Source organism: Mugil cephalus, chromosome 6 (genome assembly GCF_022458985.1).
Source record: "Mugil cephalus isolate CIBA_MC_2020 chromosome 6, CIBA_Mcephalus_1.1, whole genome shotgun sequence".
Lineage (NCBI taxonomy): Eukaryota > Metazoa > Chordata > Actinopteri > Mugiliformes > Mugilidae > Mugil > Mugil cephalus.
The window spans coordinates 27,741,814-27,758,553 of NC_061775.1; the positions used below are offsets into that span (position 1 = coordinate 27,741,814).

At 45.6% G+C, this 16,740-nt stretch overlaps 1 protein-coding gene across 14 annotated transcripts in view; it reads right to left on the reverse strand.

Moving 5' to 3' along the window:
• Positions 1-693: 693 nt before the first annotated feature.
• mast2 (microtubule associated serine/threonine kinase 2) overlaps positions 694-16,740 on the reverse strand; it is a 144,096-nt gene continuing 128,049 nt past the window's right edge. For all 14 annotated transcript variants that reach the window (XM_047586486.1, XM_047586484.1, XM_047586483.1 and 11 more), the window contains 19 exons: positions 16,595-16,662; positions 16,392-16,495; positions 15,554-15,762; positions 15,328-15,466; positions 15,117-15,249; positions 14,858-15,023; positions 13,732-13,833; positions 12,606-12,728; positions 12,409-12,518; positions 11,612-11,766; positions 11,371-11,519; positions 10,282-10,461; positions 10,004-10,201; positions 8,667-8,893; positions 8,447-8,569; positions 7,490-7,626; positions 7,202-7,392; positions 5,482-6,041; positions 694-4,484 (listed from right to left, as the gene is read on the reverse strand). In XM_047586486.1, coding sequence (XP_047442442.1) covers positions 3,006-4,484; positions 5,482-6,041; positions 7,202-7,392; positions 7,490-7,626; positions 8,447-8,569; positions 8,667-8,893; positions 10,004-10,201; positions 10,282-10,461; positions 11,371-11,519; positions 11,612-11,766; positions 12,409-12,518; positions 12,606-12,728; positions 13,732-13,833; positions 14,858-15,023; positions 15,117-15,249; positions 15,328-15,466; positions 15,554-15,762; positions 16,392-16,495; positions 16,595-16,662 — 4,553 coding nt within the window. In that variant the 3' untranslated portion in view covers positions 694-3,005. The remainder of the gene's footprint in view (positions 4,485-5,481; positions 6,042-7,201; positions 7,393-7,489; positions 7,627-8,446; positions 8,570-8,666; positions 8,894-10,003; positions 10,202-10,281; positions 10,462-11,370; positions 11,520-11,611; positions 11,767-12,408; positions 12,519-12,605; positions 12,729-13,731; positions 13,834-14,857; positions 15,024-15,116; positions 15,250-15,327; positions 15,467-15,553; positions 15,763-16,391; positions 16,496-16,594; positions 16,663-16,740) is intronic.

The following is a 16,740-nucleotide window of genomic DNA, read 5'->3' on the forward strand; positions in this document are numbered from 1 at the left end:
GAAATTTTATTAATTCACTGTGGAAACTAGAGGACTACATTTTGGTTTTGGAAACTACAACCTCATACGATATCCCATAATGCTTAGAGAGACTATTTATTTCCCAGCCACAGGTAGTAAAAGAAATTAATTTGACAGTTTCACCTCAAAGAAATGTCACTGCAGTCGGATTAAAGAACAACATTTCTTGCACAGGACGTTTGAACCATCAATGAAGTTTTATAGATTTGGGGGAATCAGGATCAGGATCAGAATCTGGATCAGGATCTGGATCAGGATCAGGATCAGAATGAGGATCGGGATCTGGATCTGGATCAGGTTCGTCTTCTTCTGGGCTAAACATGCACAGACTCAGTTTAATGCATGAACTTGCTGCATTAAATTAAACATAAATTGAATTTTAGAAAAATGCTTGAAACACTGGAATAAATAGGATCATAAAAATGATCTTAATTAATGCAACAAATGTGTGATATTTCATCATAAATCAGAGGTAAATGGAGACTCAGCTCCTGCTGTTATTTACTTATTTTTGCAGTGCAGCTGCTTTAAACCAGGCGTCACGTCCCATTTATTCTTTCTGACTTTATGTGAGTTCAGTGTCGCTGCTGAGAATCTTTGTGCCTTAATGTAAAAAGCATGACGCTCTGCAGGAACCATAAAACACAATGAACGCACGGCGCAGCCACAGAGTAGATAAAAAAAAAAAACTTTATTATTGTTGTAAGGTAAGATTGACAACAACATGCTTTTACCACATTAAAAAATAAAAAGATATTGCACTGGTTTTACTCTAGCGATGTTTTCTGTCTCTTAAACCCTTTCTCAAGCTTTTACGGTGCAGTCGACTCTTCCTCCTCCTCCTCCTCCTCCTCCTCCTCCTTTTAGTCGCTCTTAAAAAACAAACACACACACACACACACACACACACACAGTTTGGAAATACTGCCGTCGTCTTTGCTGCCGCTCACACACAGATACGAGGTTAACGGACCGACTGCACATGGAAACAAGCGGTGGTTCAGACTCAGTGGTGATAAGGCTCCTCGTCCAACGCGAGGTCTCGGTCCAGATTCAGTGGAGACGATGGGACGGAGGGAACGCGGGGACAGATTTGTTGCATAAATCAAACGCTGCACAAATGTTTTTTTTTAAAAAACTATTTGGGTGAAACTGTTGCATGAATGTTTCACTTTTAGCGTCTTAGTTTTTTGCAGAAAAAGCGAAAACATTTGTTGTGGAGGTGGTTTGATGAACTGGTTTGTTGGTCCTGGTCTTCAGAGCTGGAGGTCAGATAAACCGTGACCATGGAGACGGAGGGAGGAGCCAGAGGGAGGAGCCAGAGGGAGGAGCCAGAGGGAGGAGCCAGAGGGAGGCGATGAATCATCAGTGGAAGTGGTTCTGCTGCATTAGAAGTGAATATGATACGAGTCTGTGCAGCAAACTGACGCGTTCTTAGTTCAGACTGAGATGATGGAGGAGAACGTTTCAGAGACTCACGTGGTTCAAACTGAATCAAGTATTCATACAAATCACGAAGAAAGTGGATCATGAAACCGTGAAATGTTCCATTTAGGTTTAGATTTGACTGTTTCTTTAAGCATCAGTGAAAGAGTGCGGATCTGTTTTAACGAATCTGAATCAAATCTGAATCCAGAGTCGCTTTGATTTATTTACATGTAGATTTACATACGGGTATAAATGTGCTGCTCACAAATCTGTCCCGGTTCACTCTGAAATCTGATTCCTTTTCTTTTTGTTCCGAGCTGCATTTCTCTGCAACATTTCTTTTTTTTTTTTTTTTTTGAGTTGCCTGTGTGAAAAACATCCAACGTGGTCGGATTATCTACGACAAAAACTAAAAAAATAATAATGATAATAAAAAAAAAAAAAGATTCTGTTCAAGTGTGAGCGCAGAGACGAGTCTGAGCGGATCAGTCGTCGTCCATCGCAGGCGACCTCGTCATCACACGACTAAAATACGAACACACGACATTCTGGTCAGAGGTCACGCCCGGACGCGCTGGAACAAAAAAAACTACACAAACTAAATGTAAACAGAGAGATTCTCCACGGTCGTGTGGTTCGGACTCGATGGGACTTTTTGTTTCTGGACCTGAAACTAGAAAAACGTGACTAGAACTGTAACGCTCGGCCCTAAAACACGCAAACACACACTCGGGGTATAAAACAGATGCACAAACAGAACTTTAAATATTCTTATATATATATACACACACAGATAAACCATGCACAGACACACACACACACACACACACACACTCACCCTCACACACACACACACACACGTACAACGAAACTTTACAGGATCAGAGGCAAAGACACAGCAAGTTGGTCCAGACACCGAAGAATAAAAGTCCTGCCGCCCTCAGAGCTCCACGGGGCAGAAATAGAAAAAGTGAACCAGGTTCAGATCCGTGGCCTCGCGGAGAAACTCAAACCCTGACAAATACGTCCAAGAAGCCGAGCAGAGCGGAGAGAAGACGACTCAGCCGTCTGCTAAAAAAAAACAAAAAAAAAAAAAACGTCTTTTTATGGTCAAACTTTGGTTGTTTTAGTTTCAGAGATTTGTGGAGCGGTAAACATCACCGAGGCGTTTGGTACAAGTCTGATAATCTGGGGTGAGAAGAAGAAGAAGGACTGAGTTTAGCCCCGTTAGCCTCGTTAGCTTCGTTAGCCTCGTTAGCTTCGTTAGCTCGCGGCTGATGCATTTATTGCTGAGATGTGATCGTCTTCCAGTCGTGTCTGCGTGGACGTGAGCTTCTTCTATTTCTTGCCCCGCGCATGTTTTCAGAGAGAGAAACAAACTCCTCGTGGCCTCATTTCATCTAAAAGCAGGAACCAGAACGTCGAGGGGGGGGGGGGGGCTTCCACCATCTGATTAGTGTGAAATCAACTCATAGTCTTTATATCTTTTCTTCCAAACATGCAGTTTGTGTGACTTTTAAAAACCACCGAGCGTTTTTCATCCTGCAGCTTCGCTGCTACGTCGTCTTCCTGGACGCTTTGTCTGGTTGGGAGGGGGCAGACGTGGTGGTGGTGGTGGTGGTGGTGGAGGCGGCCGTCGTTACCTTACGCTGTGGCTCAGATGCTGTTGAAGTGGCGGGCGGGGTCGTGTGGAGGGGGGGCCGCTGGGCAGGAGCAGAGCGGTCTGGGGGGGCGGCTGACGGGGGCCGTTCTGAGACGTCTTTGCAGGATGATGCTGCTGCTGCTGCTGCTGCAGAGTCTTTCTGGATGGGGGGCTTGGTTGGTCTTTGGGAGGGGGCGGGGGGAGCGGTGTGCTCAGTTTTCTGCCTGGTGGGGGACACCTGGGGCGACTGAGGGGTTGCGAGGAGGCTCAGGGGGTCGGAGGGTGCGGACGCTTTCTGGTCCTTGGTGCTGAGTTTGACGGGACCCAGGACGCTCTTAGCCACCGTCGCCAGCTGGGACACGACCCTGTCCACGCCGGACTCGGTGGGGGGGGCCGGGGAGCTGGACCTGGACGAGGAGGAGGAGGAGGCGCTCAGACTGGCGGCCGTCCTCCGGTTGTCGGCCTCCTTCTTTTGCTTGGGGATGCCCGGGGAGGAGCAGGAGGTGCGGGGGGCGTCGGCGCTGGACTCGGATGTAGCTGAGGTGGTTCTACACTCGGGAGAACTCGTGGTGGTGGTGGTGGTGGTGGGGGTCTCCGTAGAGGGGGCGGTGCTTCTGCTGGGGGCGTCCGAGGTGGGGGCCTCTCCTCTGGGCTCCGACGGCGCCGTCCTGGCTTTGGGGCTCTTTAGGTCCGGGGGGGGGGTCGGCTTGAGGAAGGTGTCTTTGCTGACTGAGATGAAGGCGCTGCCCGGAGTGGAGAACGGGAGAGGAGCCTCAGGAGCCTTCCTCTGCTCCAGGGAGGGGGCCGAGCTCCCGGCTTTCTCTCCCGCCATGGGGGGGCTCTGCCCCGGCTTCGTCTCCGCCACAGAGGGCGGAGGGTGGGAGGGGGTGGGCCGGCCGACCTGGGGGGGGCCCGTGTGGCTGAAGGTGGCGTGGGGCGTGCAGGGGGACAGGCAGAGGGACGGGAGGGTGCCGCCGGGCCCCGTCCTCACAGTGGTGGGTCTGAGCAGCGGGGGCGGGGTGAAGGTGGCCCCCCCCCTGCGTCCGTCCTGGCTGTCCTCGGACCCCTCGTCCGTCTCGTCCTCGGATGAGTCCACCTCGTGGATGGCGTCCTGCTTCTGCAGCGACTCCCTGCGCTCGGCCCGGTCCTGGCGGATCGCAGACAGCTTGTCCTTCAGTTTGCTCTTCCCGGGGGCCAGACCCAGCGAGCCGGACACCGACCCCAGGGCCCCGGCCCCGTCCCCTTCCTGACGCCCCAACTTCCTGGAGGAGGAGGAGGAGGAGGGGGTGGAGGAGGAGGAGGTGGAGGAGGACGAGGAGGAAGAAGGCTTCTGCAGGCTGCCCTTCTCCACCCCTCGTCCTGCTGAGGACAGCAGACCCTCACTGGCCGACTCCTGGAACGAGACAGAGAATTCATTTCAGTCTTAGTTATGTAGCGTCAGGAACAAGAGTCTGAGGAGTGAAGGGAGCAGTTTACATCAGGGGGTGGAGCCAAACCTGAATACAGTATTCTGACCGACACAAATAGCGTGTTTTTCTTTACAAATATATATATTTTTACCTGAACTGAGTTGCAGAGGCAGCAAATAACTTTTGTGAAGCAGAGTTTGACCTGGAGATTATTCTGTTACGTTCCATTAGTATCGAGACGTCTGCAGTCAGATTAGCATTCGTCTTAGTTAGCATTCGTTAGCTTGCTAATTCAGAATATTACCTATAGGTTATGTTAAATGGTAAATTGCCCCTAATGTCTCTCACAAGAACCAAATCATCACGTCAGTCACGTTCTGCCCCTTAAAGTCAGAATAAATCACCTCTATTAGCTGCTTTTCATCACTACAGATACATCCAGAATATTAATAATTAGAAGTGTAATTAGAAGTGTAACTAATCCTTTTTTGACTTTACATGCACAGCTTCACTAAGCTATGCTCAAAATGGGACTTTCTGTCCCAGTTTACATGCAACTGATGAGAACATGTCCTCCCCCTCCTGCACACTAGGGGGCGATATGTGTCCTTTCAGCAGGTTAACATGGCTCCTTTCCAGTTGACCTATTACGTCATATAATAAACAACTAACTTTAACCCTACACTGGCTCTGTTTAACTTCTTCTTCTTCTTCTGCGACCGGTTTTCTTGGATGTCTTTGTTCCGGGTCTAGTTTAACTCTGATTAAAGCGTCTATACGAGAAAATCCATTTCTAATCTCATGATCTATATAGAACTCTGATATTAGCTGAAGTAACATCTTTACATAAACTTTGTTGTCCAGTTAAAGTCAGATTAAGGCAATAATTCTTTTTTTTTCACATGCATGTAAACGTCCTGTGTGTTGTTCCTTCAGAACAGTGTAAAGTGTAAAACGTATTATCTGTGCGGTGCCTCTGACCTGGAGGCTCTGTAAGCTCGGCTCCCTCTGCAGAATCTCCTTCTTGAAGTCCGAATGTGAGATGTCCAGACTGTGTTTGCGGCTTCCGACGCCGGCGCCCGCCGCCATCTTCTTCTCCGCCGCCGCCGCCGCCGCCCCGGACGGAGAGGAGGGGGCGTTGGAGAGGGAGGAGGCGAGCTTCTCGGCCGACTGCACCCTCTTGAGGAGGGGCGACCGCGGCGGCTCGGCGCTCTTGGGCCGGGATATCTGCCTCACCAGGGGAGGGGAGGAGTGGAGCTTCACGGGGAAGGACTGGCCCACGGCCGCCGCCTGGCCCAGGGCGTGGCCGGGCAGCGGCGAGGGCGAGCGCTGGGGGGAGCTGCTCTGCGGGGTGGGGGAGGGCGTGCGGGCCAGCGGCGAGAGGGGGATGTTGCCGGCTGACTTGCGCCGGGGCGAGCGGTACTGGCGCTGGAGCTTGGGGGCCAGGCCGTGCAGGGAGCTGGGCCGGATGTGGCCCGAGCTCGCCGGGGAGTTTGGGACGCTGGAGCTGGGGGAGCTGCTCTGGGACGAGTTTCCTCCCACTGAGGAGGAAAAAGGAGGAGGAGGAGAAAACATGTTAACAACATGGACGCACATGGAAAAGATTCTACTGATACTGTTACTGGAGTCGTTTCAAAGTTGCAGCAAGAAGTCGACACATGAACAACAGCAAGAACAGAACGGACCAACAACTTTTGTACAGCAGATCCCATCAGAGACAAGCTGTTCTAGTCATGAGGGTGACTCCATGTTCTATTTAGTGAAGAGGATAAGACAGAATATCTCCTCATAGATCTGAGTCTTTATCAGTTCCTCCTGTGAATGTACTAGAAAAAGTATCTGAATTCATGTAAACACCAGATGTTTTACTGACTTTCTAAACGAGAGATAAGAGCTTGTTACCATTAAAGGACAAAAGTGTCCTCAACTTTTTTTTTTTATATAAATCTTTTAATCCACGTAACAATTTTTGTAAATTGGGCAAAACAAAAAAAACATCAGAAAGTTGCTACTAATCGAACGAAACCAATAAAAAGGTAAATATTAAAATTTTTGTGTGTTCTTTGAAAATACTCTGGCATATAAAGACTTACAAGTCAGAAATGAATCAAACTTTTGGTATTTGTGATTAGGACTGAAGTTAATTAAAAGATTTATGTAAAATGAAGCAAAAAAATATTAACGTGCAATTTTTAGGTCATTTTTGAAGAGGAAACTTTTGTCCTTTAATTGTAACAATGTAACAATTTTCGTAAATCGGGCACAAAAAAAAAAAATAAACACACTTTGCATTTACATTATTGAAAATATTAATTGAAAATATTATATTTTATATTATTTTTTTCCCCAAAAGATTTGCACTGGCATATGAAGAGTTAAAAGTCAGAAAATAATCAAACTTTTGGTATTTGTGATTAGTGCTGAAGTGGATTAAAAGATTTATGAAGAAAAAAAGTAGAAAAAAATATTAACATGTGCTATTTTTTTAATGGTAACAACGTAACAATTAAATTACACAGTGTAGAAATGGAGCATGATGGGATTTGAGTTTAAAATTAATCTGGTCACATGACCCCCTGGTGACGAGGAAACGTTTCAGCTTTAGGTTTTTAGAGATGTTTGCGTTTCCATCACCAGTTCTTTACTGAGATATTTGATTCCAGGAATAAATGGACGTGAACATTACAGGTGAGTCTCTGACCTGAGTGGGCGGAGTCTGGCGTGGACCTGTAGCCCTGGGTGGGGCTCCGGGGGGACAGGTTGTGGGTGGGGGAGCCGGGGCCGCTCTCCCCTGAAGACAGGGAGCGGTTGAGGGAGGAGAGGCTCCGGCTGGTGTGGAGCAGAGACGCCTGCTTGGTGATCTTCCTGAACAGAGACGTCTTCTTCTTAGTGCTGGAGGAAAAAAACATTTAAAAGCTTTTAAATCGCTGCACACGCTCATGTTTTTCATTATTTATTTTTAATTTTCCTCTGGTTTGGCTCCGCCCACCTGTCCTGCCCCTCCTTGGTCTTGGTCTTCTTGTTGCGTCGCGCCATCTTGGCTTTGTGGGTCGTCTTGCGGGCGGGACCGACTTTGATGGACGTGTTTTCAAACGGGGTGGCAGAGATGGACACTTTGGCTCCGCTCTGAGGGACAGAGACAGGACATAAGTAAAGGGTTTCATTTTTATTTCACACAGAATCAACTCTCAGACGACAAAGAATCCACAGAAAAGAGGACGTCTGGGTCTGTTCTGGAATTTAAAGTTAATAATGATAAATAAATTAAGAGTTTATTTGCTACAGAAGTAAATTTACTCCTTTTTACATGAGTCTCATAACAACTGTTTCCTTTGTTTTATATGAAAGAAAAAAAGGACAAATGATAAAATTAATTGTTTAACGTCCTGAGATGTATCTTAGAAATAAATGTATCTAAGAAATAAATGAATAAATAAATGAACTACGGAACTAAGTAAGACAGAAAGTAACTAAGATAGAAAGAAAGAAACTAAGTAACTAAGTAAGAAAGAAACAATGAAAGAAAGAAAGAAAGAAACTAAGTAAGACAGAAAGAAAGAATGAACGTGAGTAAGACAGAAAGTAACTAAAAGAAAGAAAGAAACTAAATAACTAAGTAAGAAAGAAACAATGAAAGAAAGAAAGAAAGAAAGAAAGAAAGACAGAAAGAAAGAAAGAAAGAAACTAAGTAACTAACTAAGAAAGAAAGAATCAAAGTAACTAAAAACAAAGAAATAAACTAAGTAAATTTTCATGTTGTATCAAACTAGAAACGTTATTAAGAATAAATGAAGCAGGCGACAGCTGTAAATGAAGCAGATTAAAGTCTAAACCCTGACGTCCTCATATGAGGACACCAGGTCTCTGGAAGTTAAATCAAATCCTCTCTTATGTTTTTATGTTTTATTGTAGAGTCTAAAAGCACCATGAAATGTTGTGTGAGCACCTTGAGGACGAGCTCCACCACCTCGGTGTGAACCAGACCGTGGACCGGTTCCCCGTTGACGTGAGTGATCAGGTCTCCCTCCCTGAGTCCTGCTTCGTGGGCCGGCCCCCCCTCCTCCACATGCTGAACACAGACACATGTTGATAAAACATCTGCAGAAAACATCACAACCGACGTCCAGACCTGGACCTGGACCTGGACCTGGATCCCCGGGACTCACCCAGACCATGTGGTGCACGGTGTAGATGTCCGAGTCCCCCATGTAGACCCGGATGGCCCTCAGGGTGAAGCCGTACTTCTTCCCCGCCCTGTGGATGACGATGGCCGGTTTGACGTTGGTCACGGCCGGAGACAGGTCCCGGCTCGGAGACGAGTCCCGAGACGACGGGTTGGACGACAGCGAGTGAGGGGACATGGGGCTGGCCAGGGGGGACGCTCCGTGGTGGTCTACACACACAGAGACAGGGGACAGGACTGAGTGGACAGAGTCGACTCCAGAAGGTTTAGCTCAGAACAACTGTTTTTATTATTCACTCCGTCTCATTTTATTCTTTTATCTTTTCACACTGATCAGTCACAGACGTCACTTTACAGCATTTTATATTAAACATGGACCTGGACCAGGTCCACATGTCTTCATTACTGTTTTGTCCTGAGGTTGAACGTTTCCTGAATGAACCCTCTACGATTAATCAATAAATACATAAATAAATAAAGTAACTAAGTAAGAATGAAAGAAAGTAGCCAAGTAACAAAGAATGAAAGAAAACAGGTAAGAAAGAGATAAAGTAACTAAGTGACTAAGATAACAAGAATGAAAGAAACTAAGTAACAAATAAAGTAACTAAGTAAGAAAGTAAGAATGAAAGAAAGTAACTAAGAAATAAAGACAGCAACTAAGTAACTAAGAATGAAAGAAAACAGGTAAGAAAGAGATAAAGTAACTAAGATAGTAAGAAATAAGGTAACTAACTAAGTAAGAATGAAAGAAACTAAGTAACAAATAAAGTAACTAAGTAAGAAAGTAAGAATGAAAGAAAGTAACTAAGAAATAAAGACAGCAACTTAGTAACTAAGTAAGAAAAAAAGTAAGAAAGAGATAAAGTAACTAACTAAGACAGTAAGCAAGAACGAAAGAAAGTAACCAAGTAACTAATAAATAAATACAGCAACAAAGTAACTAAGTAAGAAAGAAAGTAAGAAAGAAACAAAGTAACTAAGATAGTAAGAATGAAATAAACTAAGTAAGAAGGAAACTAAGAAACAAAGAAATAAAAAAAGTAACTAAGAAAGTAAATAATTATGAAAGAAACTAAGTTACAAATAAAGCAACTAAGTAAGAAAGTAAGAATGAAAGAAAGTAACCAAGTAACTAAGAAAAAAAGACAGCAACAAAGTAACTAACTAAGAAAGTAAGAAAGAGATAAAGTAACTAAGTAACTAAGATAGTAAGAATGAAATAAACTAAGTAAGAAGGAAACTAAGAAACAAAGAGAGTAAATAATAATGAAAGAAACGAAGTAACAAGTAAAGTAACTAAGGAACTGTAGTCCTGACCTGAGGGGATCATGAGAGACAGGGTGGTGGCTGAGGCCGACTTGATGACCTTGTTGAGGGGTCTGGAGCTCGGGGTGGAGTGTTTGTCTGCGTCTCCAGACATTAGACGGTGTCGAGCGCGTCGAGCCGCCAGGTCACTGATGGCTTTAGGAGTCGACCGAGAGTCGGAGGGACCGCTCACGTCTCCAGAGCTGCCGGCTGCAGGGACACGGGACGGGAACGTAAGTGTCACAGGAGTTCAATGTGTTTAGCTCTTTGGCTTCGTGTTGGTTACTGACGTGTGAGCGTGGCCTTGCTGGTCTGGCTGGACGTGGAGCTCGGGGTGGTGGGGGACTCGTCCAGCTTCAGCTCTCGCTCCACCGGGAGCTCTGGGATGGCGAGCGGGAGCTCGTCGCTTCGTGGACCCCTCACTGCACCCGGGCCCAGGAGACTGGGACTCTTACGGCTCCCGGCTCCACCTGAGACACCAGCAACAGAGAGAAGGAACCGGAGTTACAGCTCGTCACACGTTTCTTTTTTAACCCTCAGGCAACTTTAGGGACATGGCATCGCAGGTTAATGCATATGGCACAATTTCTGTGATAAAGTTTATCTCTACACTACGGATAAGGGTTAGAGCCACTGACAAAATCTGAATTACAATGATTTTTTTTTCTCTGAATTCTTAATTTTTTCTCATAATTCTGAGAAACTGTCAGAACTCTGAGAAAGAAAGTACAAAATCTGACATTAAAGTGAGAATTCTTAGATTTTTCTCAGAGTTTCTTAATTTCTTTCTCAGAATTCTGAGAATAAAGGAAAAAAGTCAGAATTCTGAGGGAAAAAAGAGATTAAAAGAGATTACAGTCAGAACTAAAAAAATAAAATAAAATAATTAATTTGTTCTAACTACATTTGTTTTTTTCTTTAATCTTAAGTAATACAAAAATTTTAAAATAAAAAAACAATAATTCTTATAGGTCAACAGACCTATTTTGTATGAAAAAAAAACATGAAAAATTGGATTAAAATGTGATTTTTGTTCCTGGACAGGGACGTTTTAATCCACAGGAGGTGGTGAATGAAACAGACGCCTGAACTGAGGAAAGAACCAACATAACGTCCTCCTTCACCAGCAACTTCTGCATAAACATCCACCAAAAAACACAAACTCCCTCAAGCCTCCCTAAAGTTTTCTGACTTTCCAACTCTTTTCAAAGTGATGTTTCGGGTGGAAGTTCATCTGCTGCTCAGACTCTCTCACCTGGACACTTTGTTGTTGCTGAACCTGTCAAATATTAAGCAGAGCCGGGACTTTCAGCTGCTTCTAAGACCTGCAGGAGTCTGAAAACCAGACTTGTTAAGAGGAGCGTGAGCTTCGCTGTTACCTGGTCCCTGGCCTCCTTCCTCCTCCGAGGAGATGGCGAAGCGCGGCATCTCGATGATGGCGGAGCAGCAGCGCCTCCTCACCGTCAGCGGGGGGCTGGAGTCGCTCTCCGTGTGGGACGACTCGGACACTGAGAGACGCTTCCGGAGTCTGGACGAGACAGACGAGGAAAAAACCAAACGCATGAGCAGAAAATAAAATAAAACCGAGAGGAGAAGTTTTCTGGAGGGCGAAGAACTCACATCTCTGGAGACCCCACCAGCCAGGACCGGTCTCTGGACTTCAGTCCGCTCAGGCTGTCCAGGCGATCTCCTCCCTCCTCGCTGAGGCTGCGCTTCGTGGGAGGAGGCGTCCTCTTCTCCTCGTGCAGAGACAGACGCTCCATGCTGCTGTAGACCTGCACAGAGGACAGGGGACGTCAACCGGACGTCAACCGGACGTCAACCGGACGTCAACCGGACGTCAGCTGGACGGCAGCTGGACGGCAGCTGGACGGCAGCGCTCATCATCAGCGCTCATCTCGTTAACGAAGACAAAGACAAACTGAATGTCTGACTGGACATCTTTCAAACTGTGTGTCCCTGTCCTGTCCTGTGATTGGACGAGGACCGTTAGCCTCTGATCTCAGTTAGCGGTAGCTACAAAAACTAGCTAGCTGCTACAAGCCCTGTGGTTACAAATGAGGAGGAAGAATAAACATTAGAAGGAGCATCACTCTGATGTTTATTCATTTACTCACAATCAGTAAGAAAACTATGAAGTAAAGAAATATTATCTTAGTTCTTTACTAGTTAAAAACGTCTCGTCTAAGAACTAAAGACGTCAGATACAGGAGACGTCAGAAGAAGTCGAGTATTTGATGTGTGTTCATATTTCATTTAGTTTTCATCTCATCAGCTCGTTAGTCGTCGTCACATTTTAGTCCATGAAACGTCAGTGAATGTTTTTACAGGTGAAACCAGTCAGACTTTCTTTCTTTCTTTCTGCTTAAGTCGACAGTGAAACGACGCGTTCCAGATTACAGACGTTTTGTTGGTACCTTGCTGAATCGAGGCGAGCAGGAGGAGAACTGTCGTATCTCCACGTGTTCCTCGTCGTTGGTGTCGTCCTCGTCCTCCGAGTCCACGTGGTGGTAGCGGTCGGAGCGAGCTGAGACGGACACGGCGGTGAAAGGTTTTACGGTTTAAAGGTTTTAAAGGTTGATCTACGCTGCAGATACATGAGGCTGAGACTTACTGTCAAAGTAGCTGGTGTCGTCCTCGGACTCCAGCTGAGGGATGAACTCGGCTTTTTGCCTCAGGAGGCTGTTCCAGTCCAGCTCTGTGAAGAACGGGTGCTGCTTCACCTCGAAGGCGCTGCCTGTGGAGACGCAGGAGGAATAAAGAGCGTCGGCTACAGCAGCTTTGGTGGAGTGTGGTCGCAACTTCATTTAGGGAAAAACTCAGAGCGGAGAAAACAAGGTTGAAAGAGAAAACTCCCACTGAGAGAGAGAGAGAGAGGATCGAATGAACAAGCAGCAAAAAAGACAAAGAGACGAGAAGCTGAGAAGTTATGTGCTGCAGAAAAACACTGAAGGGCAAAGAAACACTGAAGACAGAGGAGAAACTTCTTCAGTGCAAATGCAGATTCACTTCATTTGTCTGCAGAGTTCAAGTTTTAGAAGCTCTTGGGCCAAAATATGATGCACATCAAGAAAATAATCCTTCAATCTACACAAATGCACTCGATCTGATTCAGGATTAAAGATATTCGTCGACGCTGAATTAAGGATAAAAAGTCACAAATATTTTCCTTGTATCAACATAAATCTACTAGTTTGTGGCCTAAAAACAGAAGCTTTTTGATTTCTGTGGGTCCTTTGAGGCTGGGATTTTGGGATCTAGTGAATTTGGAGGCCAGGTACTTTTTAACCTCATCGTTCCAGACTTTTTGTAAAAAAAACTCGTGTTTAGGACAAAAATAAACTGAATCCTGCTCATGAACATGTTGGAGCTCATTCATGGTCTCGGTCTCTTTTTAAAGACGAGACTCTGAAGTTTCTATCACTAAAGTCAGAATCTCTCTACTGGTCTAGTGGTCTTGTTCTTAGTCAAAGTTGTCAGATTCGCCTGAAGAAATGTGTTGGTTGAATCAGAAGAAACTTCTGAAGAAGCTTCCTAACGACATGAGCTCTGATTTGGCTCAAAAAGCTCCTGCTGACCCACGTACGACCGAGCAGCTCGTTAAAGGTTGAGCTGTGTGGAAATATTTAAGCCACTTTAAACTCGACCACTGGAGCAGCTTGAAAGGAAACATCTCTCCGTGCAGACGCCTCCTTCAGACTAGAAGACCAGCGGATCAGAGTCGGGGTGATGTGTGTTACCTGTTCCCAGTCTCTCCAGAGGATTTTGTCTCAGCAGCTTGGTGATGAGGTCCTGAGCTTCCTGAGGCAGAGCTTCGTCCTCCTCCGGCCAGATGATCTCATCTGACACGGACACAAACGCATCGGTCACGTTTATCGTCTCATTAATCCAACAGAGAAGCATCTGTAATTACTCCCACACTGAGACAGTTATAACAGAGACACACAGGGATCGATGGAGGTTCATGATCATCGACATGGATAAAAATAACACAGAGGAGGAATCACGATTGATTTTATTCCCTTTAAGTGGAGCCAGCGTTCGTCCGCTGTACAGGAACGTCTCTATTGATCTCTGACCTCAAACATTTAATATTCCCGATAAAATACAGACAAGACAACGTTTATTACTGGAGCAGGAATTAGTCAGTGACCACCTGTAAAGGTTTGACCTGGAAAACATCAGCCAACATCAGCACAAGGAGGAAGGAGGAGTCTGTTGTTCACAGTCAAAAGTAATAAATAGAGAATAAATATGACTCCTTCATCAGTTTTAGACTCAGACTGATTCAGCTTCGCTGTGTGAAGGAAAGAAACCGAAGCTCTTTTCTTCCTGCTGCTGTTCAGCTCCACAATAAACTCTGGTGATATGTGAAATATTATTATTACTCCTCAAGGTTCAACACTCACCATTAACTATTTAATCTGTGCTGAATACAAGCCTGTGTAATATCTGACAATCATAATCTGTTATATTATTTTATAATATATATTTATCTGTTATATTTTATATTTTTTGTTGCAAGTCGATACTTTTAATTGCAATTGTTGCAATTCAATAAGTTTTGTTACAATAAAATCGTTTTTGTTGCAGTTAAATACTTTTTGTATAAATGCCAACAACTGAATATTGTTTATTCTATTGAAATTTTTTAAATCTTATTTTTTATCTTTTACACAGTCCACTGTTAATTCATTTCTGCCCCTGTTCATGCTGTTTCAAACTGCTGCTTCACTGTGGGACAAATAAATGTTTTCTAATCGTAATTCTGAAGGTGAACGCTGGGACAATTAAAGTTGAATCGAAGCTGAAGAAACTTTCCTCTTGCGTTTGCATAAATCTGAAATGTTTTCACCGTGGACTCACCGCTGATGACTTGACCGAACAGTTCCTCCGGCGTGTCCCCGAAGAACGGAGCGCAGCCGACCAGGAACTCGTACAGGATGACGCCCATGGCCCACCAGTCCACCGGCTTCCCGTAGCCCTGGCGGAGGATCACCTCTGGGGCGATGTACTCCGGAGTGCCGCACACCTGCAGAGGAAGCAAACCCCCCCATCATCGATGTGGACTCAGAACTATGTGCTACACGTTTCTATTCAAAGCGAGTGGAGGCGGAGCTGGTACCTGCTTATCCAGGAACTCTCTGGTGTCTTTCTCGATGTGGCCTTCGTACAGATTCGTGGTCAGACTCATCAAACCGATCTTGGAGAGGCCGAAGTCGGTGAGTTTGATGTGTCCCATGGATGTGATGAGGAGACTGAAGGAGGAAGACAGAGGGTCAGAGCGTTTAATATCATCTCTAACCTCAGCTCTGACGGGAGTCCAGGCGTCTTACTTGTCAGGTTTGAGGTCTCTGTGGACGATGCCGTAGTTGTGCAGATACTCTAAAGCGAGGACGGTCTCGGCGAAGTACATACGAGCCATGTCCACGGGCAGAGCTCCGATGTTCTTCAGCAGCGTCGCGCAGTCTCCTCCTGCAGGACAGAACCTCAGAGTCAGACTAAAACCCACGACTGTACGAGATAAAAACACAGCCGAACCGGGACGGAAACCGAGCTCACCCTCCACGTACTCCATCACCATGCACAGGTGCCTCCGGGTCTCGAAGGAGCAGAACATGGACACCACGAACGGGTTCTCGGCAAACGTCAGGATGTCCCGCTCCACGAAGGCCTGCTGGATCTGGTTCCTCAGGATCAGGTTCTGCTTGTTGATCTTCTTCATGGCGAATCGCTGCCGGGTTTCTTTGTGGCGCACGAGGAACACGGCGCTGCAGGAGGAGGAGGAGAAGAAGAAGAAGATGGTGAAGAAGAAGACGGTGAAGAAGAAGAAGAAGAAGAAGAAGAAGGTGAAGAAGAAGGTGGAGAAGAAGAGGAAGAAGAAGAAGAAGGAGAAGGAGAATGAGAAGAAGAAGTTAGCACGGTAGCTGCCTGGTCAGAGCTACAACATATGGATCTATATTATTATGATTATTATTATTATTATCAGAAATTGTTGAAACTTTAAGACACATTCACAACAAGTTTAGGAAAGTTTCATTTAAAAGCTCGTTTGCATTTAAAGCTACAGACACAGGTACAGGAATAAAACACATAAAAACTTCTTTGCATGTGCAGCGTCTGGGGAACGCGTGGTTACCATGTGACTGTTTCACCCGGCAACAAGAAATCCTATTTTCTGATTGGCTGAGAGGTCTCTGGCCTCTTCCATTCATCTCTTTTATTTACAGTTTATGTTATTAATGTAACTTTTATCACTTCTCAGTGAAATGTGTCTCAGAACAGAAAAAACGGTTGTTTGGTCGATGTCGGATCTTTTAAAACCAAAAAAACAACAGACACGACTCCTTTTTTTTGATTTCTTCCTGTAGATTAAGTTAAAGTGCCGGCGCCTTCGTACCCGTATGCTCCGTTACTGATGAGCTTGATGTTTTCAAAGTCTTCCTCTCGGGGGGCTTTGGTTTTAGGCTGGGGGGGGGCTGCAGGGACTGTGGTTCCTCGACTCTGAGACGACACAGCGAAACAGAGAGAACGTTTTTAATCGTTTTTAATTAAGTTTAGAGGCGTTTTTTCCAGCTCGTTTCTCGCGGCTCGTACACTCACATCGGTCGAATCGTCCGTCTCTGGGGTCTCTGGGTTCCCGCTGTCGTAGCTGCTCAGCTGCGTCATTTCTGAACAGAGACACGAGGTCATTGATGCAACAGGAGACAAAGAGAAGACGTGATGAACACATATATAGTGGAGTGATG